The sequence below is a fragment of the Phalacrocorax aristotelis genome, chromosome 3, assembly GCF_949628215.1.
Source record: "Phalacrocorax aristotelis chromosome 3, bGulAri2.1, whole genome shotgun sequence".
Classification (NCBI taxonomy): domain Eukaryota; kingdom Metazoa; phylum Chordata; class Aves; order Suliformes; family Phalacrocoracidae; genus Phalacrocorax; species Phalacrocorax aristotelis.
This window is the reverse complement of record NC_134278.1, coordinates 99615274-99635973: the sequence shown is the minus strand read 5'-3', so window position 1 is coordinate 99635973 and position 20700 is coordinate 99615274. Positions and strand designations below refer to the sequence as shown.

At 44.2% G+C, this 20700-nt stretch overlaps 1 protein-coding gene across 1 annotated transcript in view; it reads left to right on the top strand.

The window, feature by feature from the left end:
* The window catches only part of CAPN13 (calpain 13), a 45924-nt gene that overhangs the window by 8392 nt on the left and 16832 nt on the right, over positions 1-20700 (top strand). The window contains exons 2-11 of the mRNA XM_075089885.1: positions 2445-2514; positions 3363-3481; positions 7222-7355; positions 9172-9346; positions 10223-10294; positions 12038-12123; positions 13534-13608; positions 14433-14599; positions 16090-16235; positions 19269-19429. Of these exons, the coding sequence (XP_074945986.1) occupies positions 2445-2514; positions 3363-3481; positions 7222-7355; positions 9172-9346; positions 10223-10294; positions 12038-12123; positions 13534-13608; positions 14433-14599; positions 16090-16235; positions 19269-19429 (1205 nt within the window). The remainder of the gene's footprint in view (positions 1-2444; positions 2515-3362; positions 3482-7221; positions 7356-9171; positions 9347-10222; positions 10295-12037; positions 12124-13533; positions 13609-14432; positions 14600-16089; positions 16236-19268; positions 19430-20700) is intronic.

The following is a 20700-nucleotide window of genomic DNA, read 5'->3' as shown; positions in this document are numbered from 1 at the left end:
TTCCCCACCACTTCCTCCTCCTGCCTTTGCTTCAGCTTCTGTTTGTCCCCCGCCCTTCCTTGGCTCGCACCCTATGCTGTGCAAAGAGCCCGTGCTCTGTGCACCGCATCCTTTAGAAGCATGCCTGTGCTGTCTCCTTTCCTCAAGCCCACGGAGAGGTGGCTACACTCAGAAGCACAAACCTGTTAAAACATGCCCTGCCATTTCTGACCACAGTGCAAAGAGCAAAGAGGACTGCTGCCATTTCAGCCAGCAGCACTGGCGTCAGCTCAGTGGGAACTCACCTTGCATTTATTTGCCTCATAGTTTCTGCAGACGGACAGCTGTTGAGCAGCCCCTTTTCCATGGCTAGTCATACACTCTGTGTTACTTTCCAGTGATTCTCCCCTAAGTGTGTGGGGAGTATGCCCCACTGGAAGCAGAACTTAGTATGTTGTGGGTGGGGATTACAGTGAGAATGTTTAACTTCAGCCAGTTCTCTCTGGTTGTCACAAAATCACATGTATGCACAATCAAGGCATGCTGTCTGGGCCTGACTTCTGATCATGTCTTTTCCAGTTTTAGACAAAATTACTGGTTTCTCTCAGGAAGGAACCTGCTTAATGACGCAAATCATCCTAATTTTCTTACTGGAGAGTCTAACGTCTTGGTGGAGCTCTCGGGTATCTAGGGTATCTGCTGAGGCATCTAATGGGCTGACTTCAGCCAGTCTCCGTAAAATGCTCCAGAGCAGGATCCACAGTGCACTTAAGAGCCTTATTGTCCCTGCACAGAGCAGAGCATCAGCCCTTTCCTTGGCAATCCTGTAGGAGATGCACCTGCCTTCCCATTAGTTTCAGGCTCCTGTTTCTATATGGTGGTTTCCCCTGTGGCAGCTATGCACTGTAGCACATCCATCAGAGCCCAGCCACCCTGCCTGGGACAACAGCCTCACAAACGATGGGGGAATAAAAAACCCCATTTCTTTATGCTGTTGGTTTTCTGGGATGACTTGGCAAGTCAGACACACACAAGGGCACAGGCCAGGTTCAGAGCTTTGTCATGCAAGTTACTCTTTCCTGCTTGTGGGAGGTTTTGAATTCATCCAGTGAGGGTGGCAAACTGCTGACAGGGAAATAGAGGCAGGGAGAAGAATAAGGGGGGACTGATATAGAGGGGAAGGGAGAGGGCTGACAGTTGCTGCTTCCCTGGTGACCACCACTTCTTAGGCCTGCTCCCATGCTATGGGTAAATCTCTTACCGCAAATCCCCAAAGTCCTGGGATAGGTATGGATGACTGCATGAAAGCATCTGTCAAGGAAGATGTGTGCCCAGGCTGTGTGCCCTGGTGTCAGCAGTGCTGTGGGAGTATGATCTATCTGCCAGCCTGGAGCAGAAATGTTGTGTTGCATTTTGTCCTGACAGGGAAACTTCTTTGCTTCTTTGAGGGGTTTGATCACCATAAAGCCATTTCAGAAAACTGACAGCATTTGCTAATGCTGAGCTCACACAACTGTACAAATCACGAGTCATGTTGTGCACTGGTCCCATTTTTATGCAGCGTGTCAAATCAATTGGGGAGAAGAAATGCCAGGGTCTGCTTAAGGAAGAGCAGCTGTATTATTGTTCTTAGTCAGATTTTTTCCCTTTTATCTCTTCATGTTCTTAGGTGCATGGTGACTTTCCTATTTAAGGTTGATTGCTCTTTCAAAACAGAGCCTTGCTGAGTTGGGGTATGCCAAGGGTTACTCAGAGGGGATGCTTGGGCCATTCCTACCTGAGCAGTCAGGTATCCCAGACCAATAGCAGATGCAGGCGGGAGAATGGTTCACATTTCTGTGTGCAAGGCCAAGCTCTGAAATGTTTCCCCTTCACTGCCCAAGCAAGACTCTCAAGGAATGCAAGGAAAATTCTCCCTGAATTAAAAATAAGTCAGCCAGGCCTGCGGGCTTTTGCAGCCAGAGATTAAGCCCTCTTTCTATAGCTTCCTCACTGGAACTGACAAAAAGCAGCCCAGACTGATCTGTACTACTCCTGCATGGAAACACAAAAGGCTTAGAGAGTAAAACATTCCCAGATCCAGTCCTGAGCCTGCCAGGTCCAGTACAGACCCTGCTCCACTTTGCTTGGAAACCTCTGCCCTACTATCCCCCAGGAAACAGCATTTCACAGGTAGGCTTAGAGCCCTCTCTGACAAGTGTTGGTAGCATTAGAGAAACCCAAATGAAAACCCAGTGAACACCAAGCCACAAGTCCCCATCCCTAGGAATAGCTGAGCAGACTAAAGAAAAGATGCCTGAGAATCTCCTCTCATTTTCTTGGTTGCAGGCAACAAAATATTGGGGCTCAAGAGTAATAGTTTTCAGCTATGGAAAAGGTAGGCAAGCAAAGGTCTTCATGGGGCAGGAACATACTGCAGCAAAGGCTGGGTACCAACACTGCTCTTTGTATTTTCTTTCTTCCAGGAACTTCAGCAAAATCCTTATTTGATCATGGATGGAGTTAGCAGATTTGATATAATGCAAGGAGAAATAGGTATGGTTATGTTCCTGTTTTGGAAAAGGTTGGCATAAAGCAATATCCTGTGATTGTTTTGTTCTGTCCTGAGTGCTTCGGTGAGAAGACATGGACCACGGCAGCTGCAGTAAACAATTAGTGCAGGTCAATCCAGACTCACACAAGTTCGCACACAATTTATTGCAGATATTTAACAGGATTCCCAAATGCAGCAGGTCTAATCCATGTTACTTATATCCATCACCTGTCCTCTATGTATATAAGGACAAGCATAGAAAGGGAAGTCCAACTGAGATCAGGCAGATGCTTCAAGTACAACGGTCAAACACAGTTCTATAAGTAAGTAGGCACAGCTATTTTCATCCTGTCTCCATCTGGTGACTCTCAGTGTTTTGTTTTCTATGGTTATTTCTATCCATCTCTGGTACTTAGCCAGACATGAGTCTGCAGCCTGTATCAGTTCCATCTTTTTCTCCTGGCCTGTAACTGTATTTGTCTTGGGGAGCAGCTCTGCTCCCATGTAGAAAGAAATGTCTTCCCATTTCTCACCCCACTGAGAGGTTTGAAGATTTCCTAAACAATTTTCTAGGCTGCAAGTCTCAACATGCTCTCAGAAGACAGGACGAGCATAAAAGTAGAAAAAGATGGCTGGGTGGTGTCAGGGTTCCCAGGAAGCATTGCTGGTGAACACTGGGTTAGTGTTTCAGCATTTTGGGGGAGAGAAGGAAAACAGAACAACATTGGTTTCTTTTAACAAGGTGGTTCTCAGATGTCTTAATTGTTTAAGTCCACCCTCCTAAAGAGTTAGTTATGGTCCACAACAATGAGTGACTGACTGAATGCACTTGGTACTTTCCTCCCTTGAGGTTGCTGCTGGATGCTGGCTGCCCTGGGCTCCCTGACACTGCAGAAGCAATTTTTGGAAAATGTTTTACCCAAGGACCAAGGATTCCAGGACAATTATGCTGGGATTTTTCATTTCCGGGTATGTATTCTCTGCTGTATTGCTACTGCTCGGGCTTGGCTGGTTGGATTATAAAGGGGTGTAGACTGCAGTCCCAGATCTCGACATCCTTGGATGCTTGGTTCTTCAGTGCTGGCTCCCAGTTTAGAATTTTGCAGAAAATCCCAAATTTTCTAACAGTTCCTTGTGCTCCAGGTGGTGCAGTCACACTTCAGGGAATTTGAAGCCCTTTCTGAAAGATATGACTCCAGAGGTACAGATACCAGCTGTTCAGATGAATTTGTGTACATACATGTTTTAGATGGCATTCTGGTGTCTGCTTTGATTTGGATGGTTTGTTGGCCGTCAACACACCTGTGTTCTTTATCTATTTGGACTAATCTTCTGTTCCCTATGTACTTTACCTTGCCCTTTTAGCTCATGGAAATGGCTTGAAATTACAAATCCTTGGAGGCAGATCAGGCTTCTGGTATTTTGAAAAGAGATTGTTTCAGAGAGAGGAGCAAGGCTTTTTAATACATCTTAATTTCTACCAACTCTTGCAAATTTCTGAATCTCGCAGGAGGGTGTCCAGGATACTAACTGGCAGGCCCTGCTTTTTTGTGTCTGAGTCGACCATATATCTTGTGGGATTAGAAACACTTGTGGTCTCATTAAGCTTCAGAAGCTAAACTGGATGTAGAGAGAATCAATATATACTCAGCCATTCGTTATCCCCCTTTTTTCACAAATATGTTTTGTTATACACAGTTCAGTACCAAGTGAAGAGCTCTGGCAGTGAGACTTTGACCTCCTGAAGCTCTGGTGGAGCAGCACCAGGAGGATTATCTCATGGGCAGTCTAAATTTTGCTCAGTTCCTTTGCTTCTTGGAATACCAGATGTTTCTGTCTTGGCCCGTTTCCAGCATGCAGAGGTGCACTGTATGAGATAAACCAGCTAAAGGGATACCAGTCCGCTTAAAACACATTAAAAGGATGCAAGCTAGATTGTCTTTCATGAGGGCTTTGAAAAGATTAGTTAGGAGCAATCCTTAAATCTTAAACAGTATAAATACCTTACAGTATTTGAAAATGTTTTCTCTGTCATCTCATCTGCAAATCAATGCAATTCTTTCTGGCTTTCCTTGAGCAATAAACTCCTGAGAAAGCTCCTCTGAATGGAAATGTTTCTCGGAAATGCCTTTCAATTATTCCATCAAAGATATTTTACTGCCATCCACAGGCTAAGCCATCAGTCCTCAGTTCAGTGAAGAATCGCAAACAAGGCATATCATATGCTAATGCAAAAATTTTAGCTCATAACTTTTTTGCACCATTTTGGATCTGGAGCATGTTGCCTTTCAGGAACACAAAGGCTGCTCCAGTCTTCCTACATAACACTGGGTGTTTGGCTGCAAGAGTTAAGGGTGTTAAGCACTTAATCAGCTGTAGTTAAGATGGGTGACATTTTTATCTAGGGAATAATTACAATGACGTTATTTCACCAGGAATTAAGTTAGTCCTGTGTTTGTATAAGAATGACTTTCTCTGCCATAGAAACTCTGGTGCCTGTGAGGCAGGGTGTGCCACACATTGTGGCAGTGAGCAGCAGCAGCCTAGCCTTGGAAAAAACCCAGAAATATTCTGTAGGGACTACAGGGTGTTATGGCACAGTGCATCACCTGAAAACAGGGGGTATCTGCCCTGAGCATTAATGTCCCTGCTCTCAGGAAGAAACTGATGAAATGTTTAAAGGCCATAAGTGGTCAAGGCCTCAGGTTCAGGACACATCCAAAAGGTGCCTTTTAACACCATGCAAAAGAGAGTGTTGAAAGGCATGGGATTTTCACCTTGTTCACTTCCAGAACTGGATTTCTCCAAGTTCCCTGTCAAGGGATGGAAAAAAAAGGAGGCAAAATAACCACACAGTATTCCCCCTCTGACCAGCAGCACCCTAGGTGTGTTGTTGTTATCTTGCAACTGTCCATTTCTTTTTCCTCCTCTTCTAAGCCCAAGAGAATAAAGTCCTGATTTAAAAGGCTCACTACAAATGTGGAAGAGAACTTCCCTCTTCGCTGCCTGCCTAAATAGGGATTCTTTGTTTCATTTACTGTCACGTTCCCAGCTGCAGTACTTCAAGTCCTGAGGGTATAAAGACATTTCATGAAGCCAGTGTCTCAAGCCAAAAAGTGAAGGCAGTGGCCCTCTCTGAAGGCATATGGGAGAGAATGGCTTCTTCTGTACTACTGTTGCACTCCCAGAGCATCCTAGGACTTTCTGTGAGGTTTCTCATTCCCGTCATGGCTTTTTCTGTCCTTGTGATTTAGATAAGATCACATTCTGAAAGTCTGCGGTACTCAGGACAAAACCGCTTTCTTTATCCAGCTGATGAAAAATACAGTGCTGTGTTCAGAAGGCCTCTAATCTTGAGCTCCCTACCAAAGATGGCCAAGGAGCTTGGCTTTTGGAAAGATGTCACTCGGTGGGTTTGGACTGTATTGATCCCCACATCCAGTCCCCTGTTGTTCTCCTGTTTACCCATTGTGTTTGCACATGAAGCACCATGGGGAGGTATGGCTGGATGTCACGCTTTGTCTCCATACAGACCTGCTGCCTGGTGCTGACTGGTGACAGGAAGGCATGTCAAGTGACTGAAAGGACAGCTCCTTTCAGACTGTCCCTTTGCCTCTCTTTTGGGCAGAGGACCGTCAGTGGCAGGCTCTTCCTCCAACCCCATCCTGCCAAAATCAAGCAGAAGGCTCAAATCACTCCTAGAGCTCAGTTTGGAGAGTCCAACCCTGCCACCTCCTGCTGCCACTGATCTAGGGAGTGAGAGGCTAGGGTGAGGCAGAACGTAAGTAGGATCAAAGCTGCTTTTGGCTTAGCAGACTGTAAGCTGCTTTGCTGCTGGGCAGATCTGGTCTTGTGCTTTTCTAACAGAACAGCTCGTTTTGGGGTTTTTCGTTGACCAAAGCTGTTGAAATAGAATCATGCTAGACTAAATCTATTGCTGGCATACTTCCACTGGAGTCCTTAGCATTACTGCAAATAAGAGCTTGGCCTCTTATGATTGCGAATCATGCTAAGCTACATTAATCTGCTAATGACTCTGGAAATGGCTCCTTTAATTCATCCTCACAGATCTCTTTCCCTGTCTTCTCCCTTGGAAGTTTTCATCAGCTGGATCAGCTGGAGAAACACCTGCTCCATCCACATGCTGGAGAGACCGTCTGTGTTCTCCTCATCTATCAAGGAGATGGATATCACCTCAAAACAGTCTTTAGTCACTACACTGTCTCTGTCCGTGACAGCACGTCAGAGTCTTAATTGAAACACAGAAGAAAGGAAATCTAGAGAATGGATCTTCACAGAGGCTCTCGGGCCAAGAGCTGTGCTGCAGGGGAAAAATCCAAGTGCAGCTGAGGAGTGAGGCTCACTGAACCATCTGTGTGATTGTTCTTTATCATCCTGAATGCTTGCTATCGCCTGATAATATTAGCATATTTCCCATGTTGAATCTTTCCCACTGATTACAGGACTATTTATATTCCCAGATGACTTCCCCTGCCACTGGGAAATCCAGCCACTTGGTAGCTTGTTTAACAATGTGGACCATTAGCCTGAAGCAGTTCAGGAGAGAACTTGCACATATCCGTACTTTAGATTAATTCCTGTACTGTTTCAGGAGGCTGTTGTTTGGCATGAATATTAGCTCTTAAAAGAGGCTCATTCTTTTCTCTCTCTCTCTCTTTTTTTTTTTTCTTTTTTTTTTTTATTTCCAGTTCTGGCAATACGGAGACTGGGTGGATGTAGTGATAGATGACCAGCTGCCATTCCTGAATGGAAGATACCTGTCTGTACACCCTCGAACATCAAATGAATTCTGGCCATCCTTGCTGGAAAAAGCATATGCCAAGTAAATATACCTGGTCTGTTCTTCCACCCAGTGCTGAATGCTTTCTATGAACAGTTTTACCCTCTGCTTTACGCAAAGCACATGGAGGAATTCAGGCAAACAGCTGTGTATGTTGTACTGTGCTTATGTGAGGAACTGTGGCTGTATGCAAACACAGGGCCAATATAACCTGGAGATGTTGGTCTTAGGCTGAAGACCTAAATGTACCCAGTCCAACTATGGGATATTAATGCCTGAGAAGCAAAATGAACAGGGCAATGGCCTGTGAGGCAAAAGGGGCTGGGCACCTCCTTACTTTAACCAAACTTCTTTGCTTCTGTTTTCCTTTCCATGTTTTCCTCTGTTCAAAACTGCAGGCTCTAAGCAAGGATTACCTCTGTTTACAGTCACTAGAGATCATGCAGATATTTGGAGCAGGCAATGAGAGGAAGCATGACTGAAGAACACGTCCAGGCACAGCACATGCAATCCTGTGAGTCTCTGGTCAGCTCTCACTTCACACAGAGAGCTATGACTCTTGGCTGAGGTCCCCAGAGTACTGCAGGGTTAATAATGATTAATGAAGAGATAATATTTTTTAAAATTCCTCTGAGGAGTGAAGAGATCAGAATGTGGTCCCTTAACATCTGTAACACTGGCCATTGTTAAATGCACTGAAGAGAAATTCCTGTGTTAGGGGTAGTATGAAGGGCTGGAACTTGGTGCACATGCGCTACATCAAGCTGGTGTAACATTGGCAATGTAGTAAAGAGGAGCTGAAGAAAAGAGCTATGTATTTTGGCAGATTTGGTCAGGAATAAGCAAATTTTAAAGCAGCATTGGAGCGACTCAGGAATAAGATGCATTTTGCCCTGAGATATCTCAGAAAAGTTGACACAGGATTCAGTATCAATTTGCTGCATAAGATTTTAATTACAAAGCAAACCAAACCCCTATTAAATTAAAGTTGCAAGCAATGCTGTTTATGAGATTCCCATCTGAAAAGTTTTTCCCCAGTGCCCATGACAGATTCTTTTCATCAGTGTAGGACAAGGACAACCCTTCAAAATACAATTAGCCGCAGACTTCATTTGATTACATTCATTAAATACACTGTGTATGGTGGGGTTTAACAGCATGCTCTACCTGCTCTAAGTACAGCATGTTCCGGCTTATTTGCTGTCTCAATAAAAAGCACACGATAAAAACAACAAGGACTGTGTTGGCAATATTAAATTATTATCCTATTATTGCACTCTAGCAGAGTGAATTGGGAACAGTGCTGAAAACTTGTTTCTGTCTTGCCTTGGAAGCATGGGCAAATACCTTCACCTCTCCTTTCTATTTCTGATTTGCAAAAGGGATACTAGCCATTTTTGTGAAGAGTCACGACAAACTATGATGTAGAAACTAACATTTCGGCTCCATTTGAGCAGAAGCATCCATTTGAACCAGTCACCCTTGGCTCCCTTCCTGTTCAGCAGAAGGAAACTGGATACTTCACGATGAGATGCAGTTCATCTCCCTAAAATGTCTGCATTGTCATGAGATGCACCTTATTTTTTTCCACACTCTGTAAATGACACTAGACAGCTGCCTCAGATGTGAGTCAACTCACAAGAAAAAGTCCCTCTTTGCTTCATTCATTCCACAAGGCATGTGTTGTGTCTGGCCAATGTATTTCGATCAAGTTTCCTTTCATTACCTGGCCCCAATGTCTACACACCCCAGGCTCACCGCCCCAATGTGCATGTCCATTTTGGAAACCATCACTCTACATGGTTTATTAAAATACAACGTAAGGATTAATGATTTTTTTTCCTTTCCTGCCCTCCAGGTTACGGGGCTCCTACCAGAACTTGCATGGCGGCTACCTTTCTGATGCTTTAGTAGACCTCACAGGTGGAGTCCAAGTGCAGTTGTCATTGAAGGATCCCCCTCCTGATCTGGAGGAGATACTGAAAGCAGCTGACAAATCGAAGTGTCTGATAGTGTGTAGCACCTCAGGCCAAGTGAGTCACAGGGCACGGAGCATGCCTTTCTTGCTTTACCATGTTTGCATAAAGGTTGCTCTTTTGAGTGAAAAAAGAAGTCCATAATCACTCAGTTTATGGATGCCTGGAGAGATCTTGGCAGCAGAAAGCAGACAAGGTTATGCAGTGAGTAATGTAAAGGTTTTTGGGTAGATATAGATGGATTTGTCTGTCAGAGAGGGGTCGGTGGTTTCTCTCCTGGCTAATTCCACCGCGACAGTGGTATCCTCTTGCAGCAGGGCTAATTTTGGCCTCGTAGCTTTGTGATCAGTTTTAGCAAGGCCAAAATGCACCTCTTTTTTGTGAGAGGATCCTATTAGCACATTGTGCTTTGCAGACTACCCATATTAATGCTGGGAAGCTGCAAAAGGCTTTGTGATGCTCAGCAAGAATCTTGCTAAAAAGCTACCAAGGCTTCCCTTACATGCTGCAAAGTGCGTGGCATTGCTTCTTTAGTGCCTGGTTCATCAAGACACAAAGCTTAGCTGTTACAAACAAGCCAAGGACTAGCCCCTCAGCTCAGGTAGCTGACGCAGGGCTGTGGGTGGCAGGGGAATTCTGGGGCTCTAATGCTCCCCATGACCCAGTCCAGGTCATTCTGCAGTTGTAACAGCTCTGGACCACTGAAGGACTTGCAAGTATGTGAAGACCTGTAGTTTTATTAAATTTACTGGACTACTTATGGCTGCAGTGGGAACAAGAGTCACATTCCTCTGGAGCCACTATATCTGAGATACTGCTGCAGTCAAAACCAAGTCTCTTTTTCTGCCATACCAAATGATAGTTCTGGGAGTTGATGGCCGTACCTTTGCAGTGTGGCAGAGGGCTAAAAGGTGTGCTTTCTCCCTTCTGCAGCTGAGGAGGAACATAGAGCTGAGGAATGGGATAGTACGGGGTCATGCCTACACTGTCACAGGAACTGTGAAGGTAAGATCAAGGACTTGTTCCTGCCTGCTGATCTTGGGTATTGATGATCCACTACAGGGCAGTCACGCTGCTGTTCCATTCAGTCATTTTAATTAGCTCAGTCCTTCAGAGGGATTGTTGAAAACACACAGTTCAAATCCCAAGAGATGGAGGGATTCTGGCAGGATGGGAAGAGGGACGATATCTGATTCGTATAATTTTTTTCTAATGGAAAAGTGCAACCTAAATTCACTTTTATTTTGGAACACTTCAACAACAAATACAGCATTTCTGGGGATTTTCATTTCATGCTGACTTTTAAAAATTCCACTTTTCTATTTCAAATGAAGAACTGACTGAAATTCTGGGATTTGTCATATGACGCAAATCTACATTTGTTCAGCTCAATCACAAGCTGCCAAAAATTGCTATGTGAAAAGTAAATAACTTGCTGGTTCAAGAACAGCATTTCTCCATCTTTTAAAGCTGTTCTACTCATGCAGAACTTCTCCTGGCTACATATTAATATTGCTGATCTTTAAACAGGACCAATTTATCACACAGATCAAAAGACATGAAGGATTTTTTACAGCCAGAAGTCAGAACATGGCTTACCCTAGTATGCTGTAGTGCACACAGGGAGTGTTAACAGTGAGTAAGGCCAAGAAGGAAACCAAACAACGGCTATGTTATCAAGAAAAATAGCTACAATACATTTTAATCTAGGAACTTAAAGTACTTCGGAAAGAGGATGTTGTTTTTCTCCCTCTCTCTCTTCAGTGGTTTCCTATATAAGCCTGGCTTTGGTTTATAGCCCCTCATGCCATGTCATGCTTGGTGCCATCATCATAGTCAGTGTGCTGCTTCTCGGAGGATGCTTGCTTGTAGCCAAGAGGCTCCAAAATGGAAGGACGGGGATTGTCAGGCTCCACAGAATGTCCCAGCTGGCTCTCCCAAAGACAGGAGTGGAAGGATCCCAGATCCAGAGAGGAAGCAGGGTGTTTCCGCTCCTGCTGCTCATGACGTGTGCAGAGAGGAGAAACAGTCTTTGCCCAACCTTACAGGAATGCCAAGGCATCCAGGGGAGCGTCCTGTAGGGAAATGGTCTGAGGCTGGCGGGGGGCTGGGCCTTTGCCTGGGAAAAGACTGCCATGGCATTTGTTTCCAACACTGCCTGTGTGCATAAGGAGAGCCAGAAACAAAAATGTTTGCTGCTTATTTCCATTTCTACTATTTCAGCTTCACTGGTGAAAGTGAGTTGCTTCTGGCTTAAAGCAGTGACAGCAAGAGGAGAAAAGCACCAAAACTCCAGCTGTTGGAAACCACAATACTGTAGATCTAGAGACACAGATTCTGTTTATTATCATCTTTCTGTGCTGAGTGTCAACCTTTGCTCCAGGCAGTCTGGTGGCCTTATTCCTCAAAGTCTCTGCCTTTGCTGACTCACAGCATCAGATGTACAGGATTAGGCACTGGACTTTCCCAAGGCCATTGAAGTCATGCAGTGTTGCACGAATGCTGCTGCTTCCCTCTGTGTCAGCTATTCACTGTGTTTAGGAAAGCAAAATGGGTGCACTTTTCTCCCACATACCGTTCCTTTATAACGTAGCAAAAGGCACTGATTTTTAGCTGTGCTCAAATGAAATCAGAAGTTAAACCAGGCCTCCAAGGCATAGAAGAAGATCCACTTTATTACCCATCTCTTCACTGAATATCACATTGTGAAAAGCTGTGACTGAGTTTATTTTTCTTTCTCCTTTACAGCTACGCTACAAAAATGGCTGGAAACATATCATCAGGATCTGGAATCCATGGGGCTATAGGGAGTGGAAGGGGCCCTGGAGTGATGAGTATGGTCTTAAGCTTTACTCTCATAAGGAGAATCGCTCTTTCATAGGCTTATTGAAATGGATCTCTGCCTTGCACCCATTATAATGAAGCAGACATTTTAAAATCGGTTCATTTTAAGTGTTATTTCCATCTGCAAAGCAACTGCCCACAGAAATCCGATCCAGGGAAAACTAATACAACATTGGTTTATATGTGCTCCTCACTAGGCCTAGCTCAAGTATCCCTTTTTGTCTATGTGTACATTTTTCCCAGTGGGTAATTCCAGGTAACTCATGGATGAAAGAGTTATTATTACCTGGCGTAAGCTCTGGTCTTGCCCCTAGACTGGCTGCTTCTATTGAATTCTCCTGCAGCAGTTGTGCATCCACCTTCCTGCTTCTTCTTCCCCTTCCATGAGTCTGAATTTGGGAAGAGGGTGGTTAGCAGAGTTCATGAGAGGAGGACAGTATTTTTATGCAGTATTGAACACAGAGAGACAAAAAGGGTCCTTGGTTATTGCAAAGGCAAAGTGCCACTGTATGGCCTGAACTGATCTTTTGGATCCCACATGCAGCTTTGGAGATGTAAGGAGGACTTTGCTCCTTTGTGTATAAGCTAACTTCTCTTTCCTGAGGAAAGGAGTGATACAGAGAAACACTGCAACAGTGTTTTGTAAATAAATAGATGTTAGTTCTCCTGGTGAAATTGCATCAGTATTTTCCTGACTAGAGAGATGTTCAGGTGTCACTCTTACATGATTTAATAGCATCCCATCTCTCCCTGTTGCTAGGAACACTCATAACTTCTCTGCTGAGAAAAGTCAGGCTAGCATGTTGTTTCTGGACTGGTGGGTGGCAAAGACATGTTTAAGGCTGGAATAATAGGTATCTGCTCAGACAGCATCCTCCAATTTTTTGGAAAGGTGAACTATAATCTTAACTGAAATTGAAATGTCAGTACAGCATGTTCACAGGTAAGCTGCATAAATCAATAAATTATTGATTCATGCTCTGCTTACTATCTTACACTCTGCAGAAAGTACAACTATCACTTAATTATAAACATGCTGCTTGGAAACAATACATTCAACTGGTTAATATACCCTCTACACATCAATGTAATATCAGCACTTCAGAGTGCTATGCCTTGGTACCTCACTAACTCAGCATGGGGACAGGTGACCAGGGCTTAGAGGGCAGAGGCAGGATTCCCCATCCCAGGGTGGGCAACTCAGACATGTACAGCAAAGGCACAGAGCTCTGTTTCCTGGCCTTGGCTATGAAGGTATCAAGCACAGTCCTGTTCCCAACATGCAGTTTGCTCACCTCTCCTGATTTCTCATGACTTGACGGGATGGTTGGAGAAATGGGCTGGCCAGGGAGGTGGAAACTGCGTCTCATATCTTCTTGTTGATTTGTTCTTCTTTGCAGCTCTCCTCAGTGGAAATATGTTGAGCCTAAATGCAGAGAAGCCCTCCTCAGAAATAAGGATGATGGAGAATTCTGGTATTTCCATATTGATCCTCCTGCCTACCAGGTTTTCTGTTCGTGTTCATTATGAAAAAAGAGTAATGTAGTCATTTCCCTGCTCTTAGTGATGGCTCAAGGCACTCTGTGTTAGCTGTGTGCAAAGAGCAAATTGACCCCATGGTTTCAGGGGAAACAAGACCTGGAGAAATAGAGCTGGGCAAGGTCAAGCAACAAGCTAGTGAAAAAAAATGAGAAGTGTAATGAAAAGAAGTAAAAACCCAACTCCCTGAGACTTAGTCATTTTGTCATACTGCCCTTCCCCATAAAGTGCCTAGCTTGAACCTTGGACTGGCTGGTGCTCTATGACCATGTCAGAGAGCTTGTGCACTTGATGGCTCTGCAGGTGCTTGTGGTTTTTCACTGCCTCTGATTACTGTCAGATCCAGTTTAGTCATGTGTGAGCCAGCCTTTAAAAAGATATTATTCAGAAAGTGTACACTTGCCCCTTGAGGCTCTGAGGAAAGCAGGGGAACAGCAGGCTTGTCTGAGATAGACATTGCAGGCTTGAGCAAAGCATGAGTGGGGGCAGAACACTGTGGAGGTATAAAGCAAGGTGCAGGGACAGAGATGTGCTGGAGGTAGCAGGGTACTACTGAATATGCCCTGTAATTTCTCTGGGGCTTTAGATATAGTTAGAGCAGCCCAAATGCATTGAGAGCTGACCACTTCTGCAAGGTATCAGCCAGCTCAGCTCCAGCCTGCAGTGCTCTCTGTAATCCCCTTTTAAAGACATGGGGGGTGAATGTGACTACCTGACCGGTGTCTCAAACTGAAAGTTAAGATTTTCTCCTTCCCTGCAGGATGTCCTGTGAAAACTTCCAGGAGCAGTTTTCCTGGCTGTATATATGTAACAGCACCCCAACATTTCTGGACTTTGGTGATCAGCACTGCACAATGTGGTCTGTGGCTAGGCACATCGACCTGTGGAGTCCAGTCCTTGCCCCAGGCAGAAACAGCTATTCCTCAGGTAATAAATGCTCACTGCAGTGACCCAGTCCTCTCTTCCTCTCCACTGGTGCTTACAGTGAAACTCTCAGTCTGAGCACCAAATTGCAGAAATATTGATTGCCAGTTGTTAATGCCTGCCCTTTCTCATTACAGCACCTATCAGCTAGGGAGGCAGGAACAGAGCAGCAGCACTGGCTGCTCTGTTAAAACAGGGGACTTGTGATTTAGAAACCCTAAACTCTTTAAATCAAAATAGTCTTTATCTTCTTTCAGCCAGTTACAGTTGGTGTTACTGGGCATGGTACCAGAAACTCTGGTTTGGCAAATATGTGGCTGGTTTTACAGAGTAAGAAATACTCTGAAAGGATATGGATATGAAATAAAAGAATTGTGCTACAAAGCTCTATTTCTGAAGGTAGAAAGGCCTCTGAGCAGATAAAACCATTGGTTTTACTGCCTGTGCAAGGACTCTTCTGGCATTGCAAGCTCCAATTATTAGTAGTATTTTTTAAATTTTTTATCCTATTTTATCTAATCTTACTTTTCCACAGCTGCATCACTGTTTGGGTTCTGTTTTTAATCTAAAATGGTAGCATGTGGTCAGTGAAGGAACTTCTTTTTTCTACAACACTGACCACTGAGTTAGCAGCAAACATGTTTCAGTTTACAAGTTTCAGCCCCTCCTTATGACCTAGATCACCATGTCTCAAGGGGTGATAATAAAGCAACACCTGTGCTGCTGCACACCATGGGCACTGAGACTGAGTGAGGAGGTGCAGAGGCTGAACTGAGAGTGTGTGGGCAGAGCCATTTTACTTGGAGCTGTGTTTTGCCACCAGTCCTCTAACAGAGTTTCTGTCCAGATGCAATCTTGGGCTAAATTGCAGCCTTTGAGGCCACCCAACACCTGGCTTAAAGTCTAGACTGATTTAAGCTGATGCTGCCATCCATCTCTGTCATTTTTCCCCAGTTTGGGCATTTTCCTGCTTTCTTCTCAGAGATGCTTCCTGTTAACCAAAACCTTGGCCGTCAAGAAGCCATTTCCCTCTGGTGCTCAACGCTCTGTCTTGTCCATCACAAACACTAACAGGAAGGAAGGGAGGATAGGTTTGGACCATTTTGTCATTTTCTTTTATGTGCTTATGATCTCCAAGCCACAGTCCTTTTCAGCAAAACCACTGGGTCAGGCAGCTGATTGAGAATCACTGCTTTTCTGCCTGGGGGAAAGTGTGCTGTTTAGGTGAAGCAGAGGTAGAGGGATTGAGAAGTCTGCATGACTTTTATGACTTTGCCAGAGATTTCTAGAATGATTAATGGCCAATTAATTTAGCTCCAGATGCCTCAACTCCTACTGGTAACGTAGAGGCTAGAGTGTTCTTTTGTATTTGAAAGCATCTTGGAGCAGTAACTACCTATTCCTCTGGGTCCATATAAGCAAGATTTTACACAATAGGTTACTCTTGGGTCATCTGTGTGGCTACTATTAATCTAGTAACACTTTCTCAGCAGGTGCAGTTTCAACAAATCCTCAGTATTTCTTTGAAGTGCCAGATTATGACCCAAAATCCTATAACGTAGTCATTTCACTTATGCAAAGACATGCTGAGGATATGCAGGATACAAAAACCCTGAAGATTGGCTTTTTGATCACCATGGTAAGCACAATCATGTATCACATAGGCACTATTGTTTTCTGTGTGGCTTATTATACCTGTATATGGAAATAAAAGATGGAATTGCCTTTTGGGCTGTAAAACCAGAGCAGTCAATATTTGGAGTGAACTTCTTGATGCCTTCTATCTTAGAACATCACAGGAAAAGTAGAGTTAGTCAGGTTTAGTTTCCTTTATTCATGTCTTAAGAGAGGAAAGGTTAAACACTCAGTTCTGTAGCATCCCCAAATAGCCCTGGGAAACCTGAGGGGTCCATAGGATACAAGAGATGCCAGGGCAATGTTCTTTCTACCCAGCAGTACTGGTGACATGCCTTGCTGGCCCAGCACAATGTATGAGAGCCAGCACTAACCACAGCACTTGAGAAGTGCTCCAGGTCTAGTAGGGATCAGAATGGCCTTTTGTTCCCCAAAATAGGCCTGCCTTACTCATCTCATTTTCTATCACAGAAATGCCATGTAAAAATTATTTGCAAAATACATGGAGGGCTTTGCTCAAGACTAGTGCAGAGGCAAATGGTTCAGATACCTGGGACCTCCACCACAATTTCCCTCAGGTTTTTTTGGTTGTTTTTTATTTTTTTCCTGGGTGACTGCCCAGGCATGTGCCATTTCAAGGGCTGTTATTATCAGAGCATTACTAGCCTTACTGAAAGTGCAATTGCTAATGCAGATAGATGCCAGCCTTTTCCAAAGCCTTCTTGTGTAGGCTGAGGTGGGGAAGAAGGGAGATGTTCTTAACCTGAAGAACAAAAGGAAGCAGAGATTAGTATGACTCTAACTTCACATTCTCCTGATCACTGGAGAGGTTTGCTTTAGTCCCAGACTTTGAATAATTGATGCCATAAGTCTAACAGCTCCTCGTAAAGGAAGGGTATGGCTTTGTAGCTCATAAAACCCAGTGTCTGAGAAATAAAAGATACAATAAAAAGATCATCCCTCCAGCAAGTGGAACTCACTATCCCTCCGCAGGGAGATCCTCTGCCTGGTGTAGATATCGGCGCTGCAGGGCTCCATGGGGCCAGCTGTCACCCTCGGAAGGAGCTGCTGCTCCTGGTAAATGGTGAACTCGCTGCTTCCAGCATCCTCATCAGCTGTTCCCCAAGAGTCATCAGACAGGGAGGTCCCTGCATGCTCTTGTGTGATGTATACCCACCTTGATTAGTTACCCATTTTGACAAAAAGGACCTTCACTGGGAGGTGATGGTATAGGTCTCAGGTCCCTTGAAAAGAGGCTGTTTAATCAGGAAGTAGACTAGAGGACAGGTTTGCTCTATTCTTGCTTTATATTTAAAATGTCTTTCTTCCCCCCAGTTGATTCTCAGATGTCTTCATTTAGTTTTTCTCTCTCTTGGTATTCCCAAGGATGGATGAAATTCAGTGACACATAGCCTCTGGGGCTGTCAATCTATGGCTCCATTTGGGCTTCTGTTCCCAGAAGATTTCCTATGAAGGAGCTGAGGAGCAAGGCCGGAACAGGCCAGTGCTAGGGGTACTGTCTTGCTGTTCCCTCATGCCATAGCTTTTAGTAATGTAACATTACAGTTACAAATCCACACAGCCCATTATACAGAAAATATTCCCCCACGGATACAACCTAAGTATTTTAACGTGAGAGCTGGTCTACCAGCTGCTCACAGCCAGCCTAGCATCCTGCCCTGGTAGCAGCAACAGCTAAGTCCAGGAGCTAAAACAAGGACATGTGTACAGTGCTATTCCCTTGGTTTATTTCCAAGCATCTAGCCTCAGTGCTTGAGGGCAATCAGAGGTGGCATCTTTGCATAAAAGTTTACAAGGGGTTTTCTTTGTGCAAGGAGAGTGCAACTGCTGAGATTCATGTGGCCTCACTCTTCCTCCCTCAACTGCTTTCACTGCCATTATTCATTAGCAGCACCATTCACTGTTCAGTACCTTTTGAGATGCATCAAATTGTTGCTATGAAATAAAAAGGGTATTATCCCTTGGCAGGATGAGAGGGGAATGCAGTGCAGGCAAGGATGCAAACCAGAATGGACATATCTGATAGCTCTAGGAAGCCTTTGATTAAATATAGATGTGGAGCACTAATACATGGCTGTGAGGGAAGTTTAATGTTGTGTGATAGAGCTGAGCAATGTATAAAAGCTGATTCTTATCTCACACCGGTTTTGACTTCTTTGAGATATTAATCTGCTTCTGCTTTTTACCGGAAGGAATGTGGAATGAGACCTAAAAGTAAAAAAAGGATTACACCATTTATTTCTTTACAGTACTGCCCATTTCTATCTCCTCAAGATCCGACCCATAATACTTGGCAGCCTACATACCTCCCAGCCGTCTGTAACAGTAGTCATCTTTTTTTTTCCCCTCCCAAAATAGCAGACTTATGTTATTTTCTCCCAATGGCATGGCTCATAAATAACTCTGCCACGCCGTATAACCATTCTAAATGGAATTTATGCACGCGGATGTATTTTGGGGAATATGTTTAGTAAGGGTTTTTTATTATGCTATCTTTACATGTCATCATAGTAATAGCTATTGCATTATATTTGTTTCATCTCAGCGAAAATACAGGCATTACAGAAGAAAAATCAGAAATTCTGTTTTCTTGTGACACTTGCAGGAAGGTTTGAGTTGTGATTCTTGAAGCATTGTCATCTGGGTGAGATGCTTAGCGAGCTCTCTGAGCGCTGAGTCACGCTAGGTCTCAGAGAAGTTTTAGTAAGAGTATTCCTCTTTGATTCCTTTGTGAATTCCAGTCTGCTTAATGTTAATTGAAATTCTCTTCAAATCCACTTACATTCATGTTTCCTTCTGTTTCTTTTGATTCTTCCACCCTGGTGCATTTTTGATGTGTCCTCGAACACGGTCTGTCGCCTAGATGGGATTTTCATGCCACTGGGGATATTAAGGCATGTTAGATGCAGCGTATATTTAGAGAGCTGTGGGAATGTGAGGCTGCTGTGGGTGAACTTGCTGATTTACCTTGGTTCCTGACATGGAGGGGATATAGCCAGCTATATTTTTCTTTCAGAACAACTCCAAGATTCTGAAACAAAATTTTTCCCTGTCTCGAGATGTGACCGACTACTATATTTTGAACCCAGGAACCTATGCTCTCATTCCTGCTACAACAGAAGACCAAGAATTTGAATTTCTCTTACGAATATTCATAAAGAGTCAAGACTACAATGAGTAAGATGATAAGTATTCCTTACAGTGTGACAGGATTTAACAATTTAATGTCAAGATAACTAATGTGGCAGTTTGCTTTTAACATACTCTAGAATTGTGTTGGGAAGACACAGCCGAGTGTTAAGCACCATGTTGAGGGGGGTCAGAGGTATAGTCAGATACATAGGGGTGACCACTGCAGAACAGGGCAATAGCTCATCTGCAGCCACCAAGGGTCTCAGGTTTGGTACAAAGTCACACAAGCGAGCAAAAATTTTGAGATATGTCCCCTGCCCCATGACTGTGGGGAAATCTCTCTTTACTGAAAGGAGGACTGAGAGCTTGTTTTTCTTAACAGCTGTTATGTAGTTGCTTATGCTGTGCCGGCTGGATCCAGATGGACCAGGTCCCATTCTGCTCAGACTGTGACCTAAAGAAGAAAAGAGCAGTGAAAGGCCTTGATCCTTTCACCCAGCCATCTCATAGACAGGCTGGTAGGGCTCTCTGTGGGTATGAGAGGGGCCTTGAAGATAAGTTTGGTGGAAAAATGGTATCTTAGTTCATGCAAAGGCAGATGTTATCACATTTTCACATAAATATCTGGGTGTGCTTTACGTAAAGAGCAAGGTCCAGCATGTGGCCTTACTTAATGATCCTCAAGCATCAGATGCACCATGGCATTCCTTCAGCAAGCTTTACAGTGGAGGTGATTGCAGCTCTTACCTTGTAGGCCCGTATCTTAGAGTGAGCTTGCTTTTTAGGCTTTGGCCCCTGGCAAAAATAGCCCAGAACTGACTAAGGCAACTCCTTAGTTACGGAAAACAAACATAAGAAGTCTTTGCTCTGGGCTGGACTGCCTTCAGCCTGATGAGTCATGCACAAGAGTGCTCAGCCTTGGGAGGTAGGTCTTCCCAAGAGAGCCTGTGACCCTCAAATACCTTCCTGAGCTAGACCAAGTGTGGGGATCCCCTTCCTGTGGATCTCTGCAGCACTCAAGTATATAGTAGCCCAGATGCTATAAAAATAGCACCTGGCTTGCCTAATTTCTCTACCAAAAGCAAAACTCAGGTATTGAGTATTGCTACTAAATGATTCTCAGAAGCAATGGTGACCCCAGCTCAATTTCAGGCAGTATGCAGACATTTAAAAGATGTCTGCCTTTTAATAGCCCAGCTGCTATTTTTATTCCTGACTATTAAACTACGCAAAGGGAAGGCAGGTGAAAATTTTATGTGGCTCAAGGCAGGCAGGTCTGTCTTCTCTGTGGTGAGGTTAGTCCTGGCATGCTCAGA